The sequence below is a fragment of the Meriones unguiculatus genome, chromosome 17 (genome assembly GCF_030254825.1).
Source record: "Meriones unguiculatus strain TT.TT164.6M chromosome 17, Bangor_MerUng_6.1, whole genome shotgun sequence".
Classification (NCBI taxonomy): Eukaryota; Metazoa; Chordata; class Mammalia; order Rodentia; family Muridae; genus Meriones; species Meriones unguiculatus.
In genome coordinates this window covers 15,847,961-15,863,420 of record NC_083364.1, presented here as the reverse complement: position 1 = coordinate 15,863,420, position 15,460 = coordinate 15,847,961, and the positions used below count along the sequence as shown (strand labels likewise).

The 15,460-nt window shown below is 45.3% G+C and overlaps 1 protein-coding gene across 1 annotated transcript in view; it reads right to left on the bottom strand.

Moving 5' to 3' along the window:
- Window positions 1-804: 804 nt before the first annotated feature.
- Window positions 805-15,460, bottom strand: part of Slc1a6 (solute carrier family 1 member 6) — a 21,963-nt gene continuing 7,307 nt past the window's right edge. Inside the window, exons 5-9 of the mRNA XM_021655505.2 lie at window positions 14,002-14,345; window positions 9,605-9,838; window positions 7,787-7,981; window positions 4,540-4,674; window positions 805-3,102 (exon numbers count right to left, since the gene is read on the bottom strand). Coding sequence (XP_021511180.2) covers window positions 2,907-3,102; window positions 4,540-4,674; window positions 7,787-7,981; window positions 9,605-9,838; window positions 14,002-14,345 — 1,104 coding nt within the window. The 3' untranslated portion in view covers window positions 805-2,906. The remainder of the gene's footprint in view (window positions 3,103-4,539; window positions 4,675-7,786; window positions 7,982-9,604; window positions 9,839-14,001; window positions 14,346-15,460) is intronic.

Below are 15,460 nucleotides of genomic sequence, written 5' to 3'. Positions count from 1 at the left end.
TCCCCCCCCCCCCGGCATCTCCCATGTTATGAATCAGCACAAAGCTGATCGAATCAGGTGGAACTTTCCCGGTGTTAGACTCCCACTTCCAGAACCAGTAGCTTACACAAGCTTCCGTATTTTATAAAGTTTCCAGTCTCAGTTATTCAGTTACAGTGGTAGGAAATAAACTGCTTCCATTTCTCTATGTTTTCGCCAAGGCTTTGATGTCCTGCCAGGGTCACTTACGTGCAGGAAAAAAATCCTTAATGTCCATCTTTGGTTTGTAAGGGGTATCCGCTGAGGCAGCATGGTTGGAGATATTAGACCTGGAGACCTATCCTGCAGCAAAATGTTTCATTTCCAAACCCGTGTGCAGTAAAGGGGTCAATTCAGAGGGCAAAAAGTGCTCCACGCCTGCACACCCCAAATAAGGAACTGGACTTTGCTTACCTCTTGAGCTATAACCTTTATTCTACTTGGCTTTAACTATTGACCCGACACAGCCCGGAATCATCTAAGTTGGTCTCAATTACCCAGATCAGTTTGGCCTGCTGGAATCTGGGAGGAGGGATGCTGTGGTTTGAATGAGAATGGCCCCCACAGACTCATAGACTTAATTCTTGGTCCCCAGAGATTGGCACTATTTGAAAGGACAGGAGGGTGGCCTTATTGGATGAAGTATGTCACTGGGGATGGATTTTGAGGTTTCAAGGGCCCAAGCTGAGCCCAATCTCTCTCTCTCTCTCTCTCTCTCTCTCTCTCTCTCTCCCTCTCCCTCTCTCTCTCTCTCTCTCTCTCTCTGTTCTGTTGCCCGCAGATCCAGATGGAGAACTCTCAGATTCTTCTCCCCAGTACCATGTCTGCCTGCATGCCACCATGCTCCCTGCCATGATGAAAACAGACCAAACCTCTGAACTCTAAGCAAGTCCCAATTTAATGCTTTCTTTTAATAAAGGACTGTGGCAATGTCGTCCCCTCACGAAAATAAACCACTGACTAAGACAGATGTCTTATTGATTGATGTGGCCCGCTGTGAGCAGTGCCCAGCTGGGCAGATGTCTGCCTGTCAGCCAGCTAGCATGCAGCATCCTCCACAGTTCCTGTGGCACTCCTTTGGCTACAAACTGGTTTCTTGGTTGCAGATAATGCTGTGTAAAATAGGAGCAGGCCCGCCTTCCACTTCCTGCCTCGATTCCCTCCGTGGTAATTTTACAGCAGATAAATCATTTCCCTCCCTAGGTTGATTTTGGACCAAGTGTTTTACTAAATCAACAGAAATGAAACTAAAACATCTCTAATGTTTGGAATGATTGTCCTGACAAAGTGTCAAATAAAACAGGGACCCACGGCCATACTCAAGAGTGCATGCTGACTATCAAGTCAGTGCCTAGTACTATGCAGTTGGTGCCCTGGACCACACTGCAGTGGACTGTCCACTCCAGACACTGACAAATGATGAGTCAGTGGGTGTTCCATGCCTGTGCGACAAGGCCCCAAGGTGCATGTGCATTTCCTCATGGTTTTCAGTCTTAACTGTCAATTTGATACAGTTTAGAATCAAGTGGAAAGAAATCTCGATGAGAAATTGTTGAGACTGTGTTTCCCCGGGGGCATGTGAGGGATTTTAATTGAGTTATTTGAGACAAGAAGATCTGCCCTGAATGTGGGCCACCCAGTTTTATGGGCTGGACTTTAAACTTAATGAGATCCAAGGAGCATGAGCAAGCACACGTTCATTCTCTCTGCTCTTCACTGTGGATGTCAAGAGCAGCTTTGACATCCTGCCACCTTGACTTCTCTGCCATGGTGGACTTTAACCAAGAAGTAAGGGTCAAATAAACCCTTTGGCTCTTAAGTTGCTTTTGTCTGGGTGTGTTGTCACCACAAGAAACAGAACTAAGACATCAGGGCGTCATGCATGTTGCCACCTATGCTGTGGGAAGACGCCATTGGGTTCCATGACTTCACTAGAAAGGGACTGGAAACGTGCATCTGATCCATCCCACCCCAGCCCCAACCACTTGTCTTTGTTGTTTTCAATTGGAACCCGAATAAACCGTATGTGAGAGGAGAGTGGCTTTTTGAGTTCTTTGAGTCTTATTAATGAGTCATTAAATCTGAATGTGGTCTTTAGGATCTCAAGACAAAATCCACACATAACTTTATCACAAGAAACAGCAGGCATTTTTCTTTGCCCTTGTCAGCTTCACCACATAAAGAATAAGTTGATCTTTCTTGCTGAACTTGAAGGTTTTCCTCCCCCAATTTCAAATGTTTCTTTCCCCTTTTTTCTCACACCATCCTTCAAGTTTTCAGCACACTCAGAGATGAACAGAGACCTTTATGATGATGAACTTTCTTGTACAGCTGGACTGTACCGAAACAAGTGTCCAGAAAATTCTTAAAGCACACTTTGTGTGTCTGAGAAATGACTGCTTTGTGAGGGCTCTGACTTAATGAATGAATCATTCCCTTGATGTTTCCATAACGTGATTGCTGTTTTGGAAAGAGGTAAAAACTAGGAGGAAGGGTATAGTTGAAGAAAGTAGTCACAGGTAGGATGTCTTGAGGAACTGTATCCTGCCTTGGTCATTTTTCATTTCTTCTTGTCTCTGGTTTCTGACCACCACGCACGAAGTGAGCTGCTCTTTTCCTCCATGCCTTCCTACTCTGGTGAACCTTTGTAACCATAAGCCAAAATAAATCTTCCTCCCCTTGGGCTGTTTTTGTATTTGGAGAACACAAATGCAACAGTGATGAATACACCTTGGATACCTTTCATTCCCTCTCTTTTATCTCAGCAGTCCCCAGAGAAGCCACACAGAACATGTATGTTCAGCCCACAGTCAGCGGGGCAACACATGGTCCCCAGGACTCCCCTCCCAGCCCCTTCCCTCCTCCTGGCACAGAGAGCTAGAAGCTTCTCACATGACGCTCTCGTTACCTCCCCGACCCCTCGATGCTCCCTTCTCTTGTGCCATGAGTGACTTGTAGGGCTTTCCCAGGCTGGGGAGAGTCAGCTCTGCCTCCTGCAGGTCCAGCTCCCGTTGGGACAAGTGCTCAATGACGGCCGCTCCAATTGAGTCCCCCAGCACATTGGTCATCGTACGAAGTCGGTCACTGGTAGAGAACAGATAGATTAATGGAGGGATGAAGGGCTCCTTTGTGAACCACCTCGAACAGGCCCCACTCTTCCTCAGTTTCCCTTCCTGACAATATCATCCCTGAAACTGTCAGGTGTGGTCTGATTTGTGGTTCTTGTTTCTAAATATATTAACTTAGAGATGATTAGATATGAGTCTGATACAAACTATCAGACATTAGGATCTGATATAGGCTATTGGAAATGGAGGTCTGAGGCAGACAGGAGCGTCTGATGCAGACCGTTAGATATGAATACTTGATAAAGACTGTCACATGGGTCAATGTAGGTGTCGGGTGAGCTGGAGACTGCCCTAGTGAAATTTTAGACCTTCTGGACAAATGAGACTTGGCTTTGCTCACAGCTCCCACATGGGGATGAAAATCAACATTTTGGGTAAATTCCATGTCATCAAAAAAGAAATATGAGAGAGAATGAATGGTGAAAAGACAAAGTTATGCAGGAAGGAAAAAGAAAAAGAAAGAAAGAAAGAAAGAAAGAAAGAAAGAAAGAAAGAAAGAGAAGAGGGAAGGAAGAAGGGAGGGGGATGAGTGAAATAGAAAAGGAAAGGAAGGGAAGGAAGAACGGAAGAAAAGAAAAGGACAGAAGGAGGAAAAAGAAAAGAAAGAAAGAGAGGGAGGGAAAGAGAGAGGAAGGTGAAGGATTAGGGAGTGGCTCCTCCCTGCTGAGTGGTTCCCAATAGATTCTGTGAAAGGAATCTACCCTCTCATGAGCCCATGGCATAGTCTCAAGCCAAGACACACAAATGGCCCTGTTCCAACTTGGCAATTCACATATAAAACCATGAGTGTGGGAAGAAGGAGTCGTAGGGAAGAGGGTGACAGGCGTGAAAAGGAATTAAGAGAGAGTGGGAGGAATAATCAGAAGGCATTGCATATATGTATGAAAGTGTCAAAGAGCAAATTTAATTAGTGCAAAGGAAAAGGGGGACAGGAGAGAGGCAAGGAGAAAATGTGCCTAGTCATAGCCTTCAGATCATAAATCCACCAAAATCCTTTTGCCCATCATCACAGATGATTTTTAAGCCAAAATTATTCACTATTTAATACAACAGGTAACCTATGTTTTCTTCTTACTTCTAAAATTCTTTAAAATTAACATTTTCACTAAGAAAAAACTGTGTAAAATTTGAGTTAAAAAATATTTGAACACCTTTCTATAATTTCTACATGAGGTAAAGAGAAGTTGGCTTGCTGATGCACAGAGCCCTCCTTTTCTGAATTCTCCTCACTCCAGGTCCCCAAAATGATAAATCTATGGGCTTCTAAGCCATCATTAGCAGGACTTTCCAATGCCTCCCTCACCCTCTAACATCCTACAACTGTCCTTGCAAAATCCTTCAGGAAAAGCTATGAGAAGGGATAGGCCCACAGTTAAGCCAAAAGCACACTCACAGGAACCAATCCACAGCTATGATCAGTGTGATGTCCTCTGTGGGCAGGCCGACAGACGTGAGCACAATCACCATGGTGACCAGTCCTGCCTGGGGGATGCCAGCTGCTCCTACACTGGCAGCCGTAGCTGTGATGCTGCAAATGAGAAGAGAGTCAGGAATTCAGGAGGAAAGAGAGAGCAGAAGCTTGAAAGATCAGGCAGGGGAGGGCATCTTATATTAAATCCTCAAGCCAACATAGAAAGAAAAACACTACATGATCTCACTTTTGATGTGAAACTAAATTTGAAAAATTAAAATCACAGAAGCAAAAAGTAGAAACCATGATGCTGGGAAGACAGGCTGGGAGATGAAAAATGTCTGCAAAGGGTACAAAATGTCTAGCTAGCAGATGAGTGAGTTCTGAAGATCTAATGTGCAGGGTGTGGGGCTAATGATACTGTCTTTAGATTTGAATTTTTCAAAGAGATGGACCTTAAGCCTATTCAACAGAAAGAAAAGGGAGAGAGAGGGAAATAGAAGGACAGATAAGGGAGAGGAGAGGAGGGAAGAGGCTCGGGGGTTGGGGAAGAGCAAAAAGGAAAAAGAAAAGAACAAGGGAGAGAGAAGAGAGGGAGAGAGGGAGGGAGGGGGAAAAGGAAGATGAGAAAAGGAGAAGACATCAAGATTAGAAGGGGAGGTGGGAAAGGACCAAAAGACAAGAGCGAGGAAGAGAGTGGAAAAGATGGGAGGAGAAGAGGAAATTAGAGGAGAAAAGAGAAGCCACAGACAGCAGAATGGAAGAGACTGGGGGAGGAAGGAAGAAAATCATACAAGAAGATAAATGTACTAGTCAGTCTGACGGTGGTGATCATCTTGCAAAGTGCACATACATCAAAAAATCATGAAATCCACCTTAAATATATGCAACTTTTGTCAGCTATCATCCTGAAAAGCTGTGGCTGGAAAAAGCAGAAGTTATTTTTTGAAGAAGGCAAATACAGCTCACCACACTGGAGGCAAGGGCATTCTGGCCTATCTTGGGTTTTGAGCCTATTTCTTTCTTGAATTTTAAGTTGTTGGTTTTCTCAATTTCATATGTATGAATGTTTGCCTGCATGTATGTTGTGTACTGTATATGTACCTGACGCCCATGCAAGCCATTAAAGGGCGTTGGGTCAGCTGGACCTGGGGTGACAAACAGTTGTAAGACAACATATAAACAGTGGGAACTGAACACGGGTCCTCTGCACAGCATCAAGTGTTCTTAACCGCTGAGCCGTGTGTCCCAGCCCACTAAAAAACATTTCTTACTCAGATAATTTTTAAAAATTAAAAAAAAAAAAAGCTAGGGGTATTTCTCAGTGATCGAGCACTTGTCTAGCATATACAAAGCCTGTTTTCCCATTTCCAGTCCCACAAATTAATATGAAATTCAAAGTAGGATCTACTGGGTCACGGGTGACCTATGTTCAAACTCCAGCATCAAATCCAATAGCACATCAAGATGTGATGTGTGTTGTAAAGGCCACTAAGTTTACCAGAAAAAGTAGTAGTGGCATCCAGGTGCCAGCTCTCTTTCCCAGTAGCTTAGGAAACCCCTGTCTAGATCCTACAACCATAAACATAGAACAAAGGGAGATGATTTTCCCAGACAATGGCTTTATCAGAACGATGACTGAGCAGTTACTCACACTGGCATTAAATAATGGACTCTTGGGTGGGAACGTTCTCTTAATGAGCTTTACCCCTTGCACATGAACTGAGTGTTCCCTGCCTCATCAGGAGAATGGCAGGCACACCTTATTTTCTCATTGTGAACAGGAGAGAGCCAGGACTGTGCCTGCTCAGGTTTCATATCTGTTACTGAGATAAAATATCTGGCAAAAAGAAACTTTGGCAGAAAGGGTTTTGTTTTGGCTCACAGTCTCCGACTACAGTCCACCACTGCAGAAAAGTCACGGCAGGAACTTGAAACAGTCAGCAACATAGTCAAGAGCAGGAAAACAAATGTATGCAGAGCTATGGGTCAGGTCACACTCTCCTTCTACGCAATTCAGGACCTAAGCCCACTTTCTAAGCTGAGCCTTCCTGCCTTAATTAAAACAGTCAAGATCATCTCCCACAGACATGTCCAAAGGCCAGGCCTTCACTGAGGTCTTCTCAGGTGACTCCAGCTGCTGCCAAGTTGTCAATTAAAACACTCCACCCCGGTACCACATCACTACCCTAGGAAAAGGTTCCAGGCAAAAATGAAGTCTAGAGTAAAGATGCTGGAATGCCACGCCTGACCTGAGTTCAAACCCTGAGACCCATACAGGGGATGTGGAAAACTGAATCCTGTGAGTGGTCCTCTGACCTCCACATGTGCACTGAGGCACACACACACACACACACACACACACACACAAATAAATGTACTTTTTAGTTATTTAAAACTGGGTGGCTGAAGACATGGTTCAGCAGTTAAGAGTACTTAACTGCCCTCACAGAAGACCCAAGCTCTATTCCTAGGACCCACATCAAACAGCCACCTGTAACTCCACTTCCAAGGAACTTGAAGCCTGTTCCCCACCTTGAAAAGTATGTTCACACATGTGGCAAACATGTATTTACACAGGCACATATACATACACACAAAATTTTTAAAAACTTTAAAAAATACTAAGTGTAGTTTGTACTGAACATGTATCATGCTCACACTCTTATAAACTCAAAACATCATTACATTACACAGTGGGCCTACAATCCCAGCAACTCAGGATACCAGGGCAGCCAGCTGAGAGAGAGAGGGAGAAAGACAGGAAGTTTTGAGGAAGGGAAGGAAGAAAGAAAAGAAAAAATGAAGAAAAGAAAGAAGAGAGAGGTAAAATTGGGACAGAGCAAGGGAGGGAGAGAGGGAGGAAGGGAAAGATCATAAGTCAAACCATCTTAAATCAGGGTGTGTGTATGGCAGAATTTTTCAATGAAGAAAATACTTTCCTTCACAGAGTTAACATTTTCATTCTTGTGTGGTAGGAAGACTTATATGCAATGGGAATGAAAAAAAAAAAAATCAGCCTGGAGACAAATGCTATTGAGCATCCTACATACTTTGTCCAAAATATTGGAGACGAGAAATGTTTCACAGGTTGCTTTCTCTTTTCAGATTTTGTGATATCTACATATACATAATTATATATATCTAAGGCAGGACTAAGACATAATATAAACCTGTTTGTACACACGGCCTCTGTCCTGCCTAGCTGATGACATCATCATCATCTCACCTGATTGTGGTGATCTGGCCAAGGTTGAGCTCGTAATTGTTGACTTGCGCAATAAAGATGGCTGCCAGGGCTTCGTAGAGTGCGGTGCCGTCCATGTTGACCGTGGCTCCCACAGGCAGCACGAACCTGGTGATGCGGCGGTCCACGCCCAGGCCCTCCTCCAGGCAGCGGAAAGTGATAGGCAAGGTTGCAGAGCTGGGGGAAGAGAGCTCTGGAGGCTGAGAATGCGGGGTTTATGGGGCAGGGGCAATGGCAGCGATGAGCTAAGGCGGGCTCTCCTCTGGCACATGGAGAGGTTGGGATTTCAGCAAGGAGTGAAAAATGGGAGTGGGAGTCGTGCATGGGGAAGTGGGGCTCCTGATGCAGAGAGAGCTCGGTGGTGGGGTCCCCCGAGAGCACTGTCTCTTGAACCTGTCCAAACTTAGTCCGGCCCAGACTGTGTAACTTTGTCAGCCTAGATGAGAGTCTCAATGATGGCTTCCTCTGTCTGATTTTCCTATGGGACTTACCTCTGGGGCCTTGCCTCAGCTAAGGACATAGAAGACCCAGCCCACAGTAGGTGGCACCTCTACGTAGGCAGGGGTTTAAGAGTGATGTTTAAGAGTCAAGCTAAGTGTAACCAAGCAAGCGTGCATTTCTTTTCTGTTCCTGGGTGAGATGTGACTAGATGCTTTAAGTTCCGGGTTTTATTTCCCCACGGGCATGGACCGTGACCTGGAATTTTAAGCCAAATAAGTTCCTTCCCCTGCTAAGTTGCCCTTTGCCAAGGTATTTCGTCACAGCAATAGAAGTGAGACTAGGACAGAAAGGACAGTGTCTGTCTGCACAGACAACAGCGCCATCTACAGGAGCCCTCGGTCTCTCCCCAGCCACTTCCCACAGTGGCGTTTCCCTGACTGGCACATTTGGTGGAAAGAGTAGGCATGTCATTTGGGGTTGTTCTGTCTGCGAGAACTGGTCCTTGTGTGTCAGCTTTCTGCCGTGAAACTTAAAGCTTGGACTGACAGGACCTTTGTCCTCAGAGCCAGACATTGCCTACTTCAAAGCCCCCAGTGAGCTGTAGGGCTGAAGAGCTCCGTAGTGATCAGATGAATTTAACTCTAGGGGTAGCAGTATCAATCCCATTTAGTCACAGAGCAAAGATCAGAAGGCACATTCTCCGATCACCATGAAGACAAAACATTTTCTTCTATCTGTTTGGCTCTTGGAACACTTTCTCAAACTGTTTTAAATTTGGATGATGAGAGATAAGGGGGAGGGGGGTCACTATAACGCTCTAAAAGCACAAGCAGAAGAAAGCTCTGAGCTTGTGGTACTCCCAGAGCGCCATCTCACCCTAACCCCCCCAAGGCAGAAAGAATACAAGCTAAATCTTTTTTTTTTTTTTTCTGTATTCTGCCTGCATGTATATCTGCACACCAGAAGAGGGCACCAGATCTCATTATAGATGATTATGAGCCTCCATGTGGTTGCTGAGAACTGAACTCAGTACCTTTAGAGGAGAAGCCAGTGCTCTTAACCACTGAGCCATCTCTCTAGCCCCCCCTCCCCAGAGTACCATCTTAAACCCAGAATTGGCACAGATGCCAATTGGCACAAATGAGGAGAGCCAGACTCTCCTCATAAACTAGAGAAACAAGAAAAGAAGCAAGGAGGTCAGGGGAGTCATCACAGGACACACCCTATATCATCAAGAACAGTTCCCTAATTCTTCTGTACAGCTAGAAGAGGTGTTTGGGCAGGTGGAAAGGAGGGTACCTAAAGGAACCCATGAAAGATAAAGAATGGACCCAGGGAGAGTGTAGGAAAAAGCCATACCTGGAAGAAGTACCCATGGCTGTGATGAGGGCCTGTAGCATTCCCCCAATGAAAGGAAAGGGGTTCCGATGAGTAACAAGGAAGTAGATGAGCGGCAGCACGCCGCCAGCATGAAGGAATAAACCAACGATGACAGTCAGGGTATACATGCCCAGCTGACCTCCAAGGACAGCCATGTCTTCCATTTCCAGAATCTTCCCAGCAATCAGGAACAGGATGCCCACAGGTGCGTACCTGGGAAAGGCACATAACATTAGGGTGATCTTCCTCACAGGTCTGGAGCTGGAATTCCCAAGGCTTTGCCCATACAGTGTCCGGGAGCCAGAAAGTTCCTATCATGCAACCTCCAACTCCGTCACAACCTTTCCCAAGCATCAAAGACAGCACTAGGATGCTGGGGAAATAGCCCTGTGGTTATGAGTACTTGCTGTTCAATGATGAAGACCTGATTTCATGTACCACCATCCACATTAGGCACTCAAAAAAACACCTCTAACTCCAACTCCAAGGGATCTGGCACTTCTTTCTGGCCTCCGTAGACACCCGTAGACAAATCTGCACATCCACTTACACAAACACATGCACATACATACGCACATATAAATAAAATAAAATATTTTTCAAACAGCACTGATGTTAGGGTTTGCTTTCAAAACATTGCCCCCAACAGCTTATGTGTTCAAGGCTTGGTCCCTAGTGGGCCAGTGTTCTGAGGTGGAAGCCTGTGGAAGCTAACTGTTCATGAAATGTCCAACCTCCGCTATGAGTTATCCATTGATGGATTTGTAGCTGAATAAGCTTTTGGGAGTAAACTTTACGAAGGGCCTCGTTAAAGAAAGCAGGTCACTGGGGAGTGTACCCTTGAAGGATGTATCTTCTCCCTAGTCCTTAGTCCTCGATGTCTCCCGTCTCTTCTTCCTTGATGCTGAAGTTAGCAACATCATTGGCTGTATTCGTTCACCATCATGGCCCAGACGCAATGGAACTAACCAACCATGCGCTGAAACCTGCAAGACTATGAGGCAAGAAAAACCTTTCCTCCTTTAAACTGGATTTCTTGGGTATTTTTTCTAGCAACAGAAAGCTAGCTAGTAAATACAACTGGGTTCCATGGACGTAACCTCCTCCTGATGGTCACCCCATTGTTCATCTGATCAGAAGAAAAGTTCCTCCAATATCACAGCATGCAGCCTTCCAGGGTCTTTATCTCATTACCTCCATGAGGCCCCTTCCAACTCCATCCCAGATGACTATTCCCTTCAGAACCTCATCCTTAGACATTGCTAAGTGTGGTACTTTGAATGAAAATGGCCCTTAGAGGCTCACAGGGAGTGGCACTATTAGGAGGCGTGTCTTTGTTGGAGGAGGTGTGGTCTTGTTGGAGGAAGTGTGTCACTGGGGGCTGGCTTTGAGGTTTCTGGCGGTGCTCAGGCCAGGCCCAGTGTGTTTCTCTCTTCCTGTTGCATGCTGACCCAGATATAGAACACTCATGGCTCCTTCTCCAGCACCGTGTCTGATTGCACTAAACTTCTGAACTGTAAGCCAGCCCCAGCTAAATGTTTCCCTTTATAAGAGTTGCTGAGGTCATGGTGTCTCTTCACAACAACAGAAATCTTAAGAGACTCAGACATTCCCTATCTCTGGCCTTCCAAATGTCCACAAATTGTTGCCTGTGCTCGTTAGTTTGAACTTTCAACTTGACACAACCCGAAATAACCTGAGACTAAAGTTTCAGTGAGGAACTGGCTAGGTCAGGTTGGTCTTCATGCATGTCTGTGGGGGGCTGTGTTGGTTGCTAAAGGACACAGGAACGCCCAGTCCGTTATGGGAAACACCATGTGATGGGTTTGACCCTGGCCCGTGTAAGGATGGATGATGCTAGCCGAATACAAAACAAGCAGACAAGCAGTTAGGGATTCGTGTGTTTATTTGCTCTCCTCTTGAATTAGATGTGGTGTTTTAAGTTCCTGCTTTATCGTCTCCACAATAATGGACTGTCACCTGGAAGCATATGGCAAACGACTCCTTTGCTGCTTTAGGTCAGAATTTCATCACAGCAACCACCATGAACCTGGAACACTGACGGTTCGAACCCTGGACTTCTCGAGCTCTGCCTGCTCCCTTCCGTGTGTGCGGTATGCCCCTCTCCTCTTCGGGTCCTGTTAGGTTCTTCCTCACCGTCCAGGCCCAGTCCCACACCTCCCCTTCCCAGGCAGCCGTCACTGAATATGCTCCGCTCACCACTGGCTGCTCCGCATCCCTAACACTTCACTGCTGTAGCTCTCCTGTGGCACCTATTGCTCTGTGTTAAGTGTATGTGGTCTCCACCTGTTTCCTCCTCGTTTTAACAAACTTCCTCAAGGATGAGTTCAGTGTGTGTGTAAAGCCTGGGGAGGCATCTTCTAGGCGAATTATCTAGTGAAGGACTGGAAGGGTTTAGTAAAAATTAATGTGAAAAGAAGATACAGGCTTAAGGAGCTAGCTCAGTAGTTAAAGTGCTTTCTACGCAAGCAAGAGAAACAAAGTTTGAAGGCCCCAAAACGCATGAAATCCTGAGTAGGCACCGCAGCAAGCCTGAAGCTCCAGCCTCGGAAGGTGAAGAGGGGGTATCACTCAAAACAATTTGGTTAGCAAGCTCAAGTTTCTTCAGCCCTGCGTTTGTCTGAGAGATCCTTCCATAATGAACAAGGTGAAAGAACTATGGAGAATGATTGCCAACATCGTCCTTGGGCCACCACGCACATACACACCCCATGCAAAAATAACACACAAACACGTGCAAATCTCACCTCACTCCAATGTAAAAAAAGGAGAACAAGAAAACAGGGCACGAGTCGGACTGTAAGCAAATAGACAAACGAAATATCTGAAGGAGTGAATGAGAGAATGCCAGATGCATACAAGAATATGCAGGTCTGAGAGCGAACCCAAGCAGAGTGGCTTAGCGAGTAAATAAACAAATGTAGTCAATGTCTCAATGAATAGGGTTGAAACTACATAGTTCAGTGGCACAGCAATTGCCTAGCTTGCTCAAGGCCCTGGGTTCCGTTCTGCTCAGAATACAAAAAAAAAAAAAAGAAGGTACAGCTCAGTGTAGAATGATTGATTATCTAGTAAACAGACCTTGCATCAGTTCCAGCACTTAAAAATAATTATGGAGCCAGACTGGCTCCACAGGAAAAACACATGTTCTGCCAAACCCAGAGACCTGAGTGGATCCTGAAGTCGCATGGTAGGAGGAGAGAACTAACTCCTACAAGTTTATTCTCTGATCTCCACGCGCACTCTGTGCATGCACCACCACACGCGTGTAGCAGACACAGCGATAGACATCAGATAGAGAGATGTAATAAAGTAATAACAACTGTGAAATGAATCAACTAATGAATGGATTTATCAGTGAATTGATAAATACGTGAATAAGTGATTTAACTGGTGAATAGAAGAATAGATTAAAATAAAATGATGAAGTGGGCCAATGCTAGAAAAATGAGAGTGTGTGAGTGAATTAAAGAAATATATGAGGGGAGGAAGGAAGAAGTCACTAAAATTAATTGCAGAAAAGAAAGAGTAAGTGAATTAATGAGTTTATGGTTAAATTAATCAACAGGGAAGTATGCTGATGCATGCTTATAATCCTACTAATCAGGAGGCTGATGCAAGAGACCGGCAGGTTCCAGGCCATCATGGGCTACATAGGAAGAAAAAAAAACAAAATAGTGCAATGGACTCAAAGCATCTGCAATTGTCTGCACAAGCTTGACAGAAGATCAAGCCAGTCAGCATTCTAGCCTTCAGTGGCAGGGCCTCACAAGCCCCACCCCAACTGGAAACTATTTTGAAAGTTAATGGCTGCTGGGAAGGAAGAGTACATTTTCCTCAGGAATGTGCCATCTTGTAAATTGCCCCAACACAATGGATGGCCCCTCAACCATGCCCACACAGACAGCTCGAATAGGAATCAGTGGGCGACAAATACAAATACAAACACACGCACACGAGGACATAAAGTTGGGAGGGGAACATGAGCATCTGAGAGAAGTTAGAGGGAGAATGAAAATATGGATGTAATCACAACACTGGGTATACATGTGTGAAGTTCTCTTGGAACATATTTTTTTCTAAATGAAAACAGTGGGTTACCCTATGTGTAGAAGAATGAACATAGGCAAATGAATGAGAGAATGAATCACTGAGTCAATGCACAAATGAGTGAGTAAATAGAAGAATGAGGTCATGAGCAGCTGAATAAGTCACTACAGGAAGATATCAATGAACAAATGAGTTAATGACTAAATTAATGCCCAGATGAATGACTTGACCAAATGTCTGTAACAATCCCATCAGCCCCATCTCCACCGCTACCCTCGGGGCGCAGGGTCCCACCCACCACTCACCAGATGATGATGCCCACCAGCCTCATAATGGCCTCATTCAGACTGTCGAAGAAGTCCCTCAGGACACGGCCTTTGTGCTTCATGCCACCAATGACCAGCCCGAAGGCCACGGAGAAGACCACGAGGCCCAAGGCGTTGATGCCATTGGCCGAGCCAGGTACAGGCACAGTCTCCTCAAAGCTCATCACCTCTTGAAAGGTGCCCAAGGCCCTGGTGACATTTTCCAGGATGCTGGTTTCATTCTCTACTGAGGGTGGGGGAGGCATGGAGGCTCCCAGCTCTGACCCATTCTCTGTCCTTACAATCGTCCTGGTTACCATCCGTGTGCTGTACTGTGTCTTAAACTGAAATGCAGAGAAATTGGGGCCAGGTTAAGCGTGGTGGTTAAGTCACCTGCAGAAATCACTAAGACTGGACATGCCTCAGAAAAATAAAGATAAAAAACAAGAGCTAGGCATGCTTAGCATGCATGAGGTACCACGATCCCTCCTTGGCGTTTGTAAATGTGTATACACACACATACACACACGCACACACTACATCCCGGTAAGGCCACTGTTGAGTATATAACCAAGGAAATGAGTTAAATAACACAAAGAAATACAAGCTGAGCATCCCTAACTCAAACTCCATGGCAGACAAGGGAATAGAGAGGCTTTCGGCAGAGGCCGACAACCTAAGTTGGAACCCGGGCTCCACACGGCGAGAAGTGGAGAGCTGCTTCTGAGACTTGTCCTCTGACCTCCACAAGTGCGCCATAGCACACGACCACAAATATACATAACCACACACACGAGGAAATAAACAAGATGTAATAAAACAAGCACGTAAAATAACAATCCAACATCCAAAATGCACCAAAACTGGAAGCTTTTTAAAGTTTTTTTTTGTGTGTGTGTGTGTGTGTGTCTGTGCTGTATTGTCTAATTGGCATGATTTGGCTATTTCACCATATATATATTTCACATATATATGAAGAATACACGGGCTTCATAGACATTTGTGTTTTACATGTGATTTCTATGTATTCATTCACATACATTACGTAGATAGGAAATATGTGTATACTTCAGAGCCCCATCAGCACATACAGCGTATCCTGTTGTATAGCAGTTTGCTCTAAATTGAAAGATTCATTCCAGGAGGGAACTGGAAGGCTCATGAAATTCAGAAAGTGAACAAAGCTCACAAGATGCGTGAAAGCTCATCCTTGCCGTTCTAAAAGCATTAAATAACCGCTAGGCAGGGAGACTCTGGCCAACCACGTGCCAAGATTAGATTCTCAGACCTGCTGAGCTGCTTGAAATTGCAGAGAGCTCCCCAGGATTGCAGGACTGCAGGATTGCAGCTTTCAGCAGCTGTCACCCCTACTGGGATGGGCTTTTGAGTGATGCAGCTAACTTTGAGTCATCCCTGCCCCTGTAAGTAACTCCTCACCCACACGCCAGTTAGAAATCCT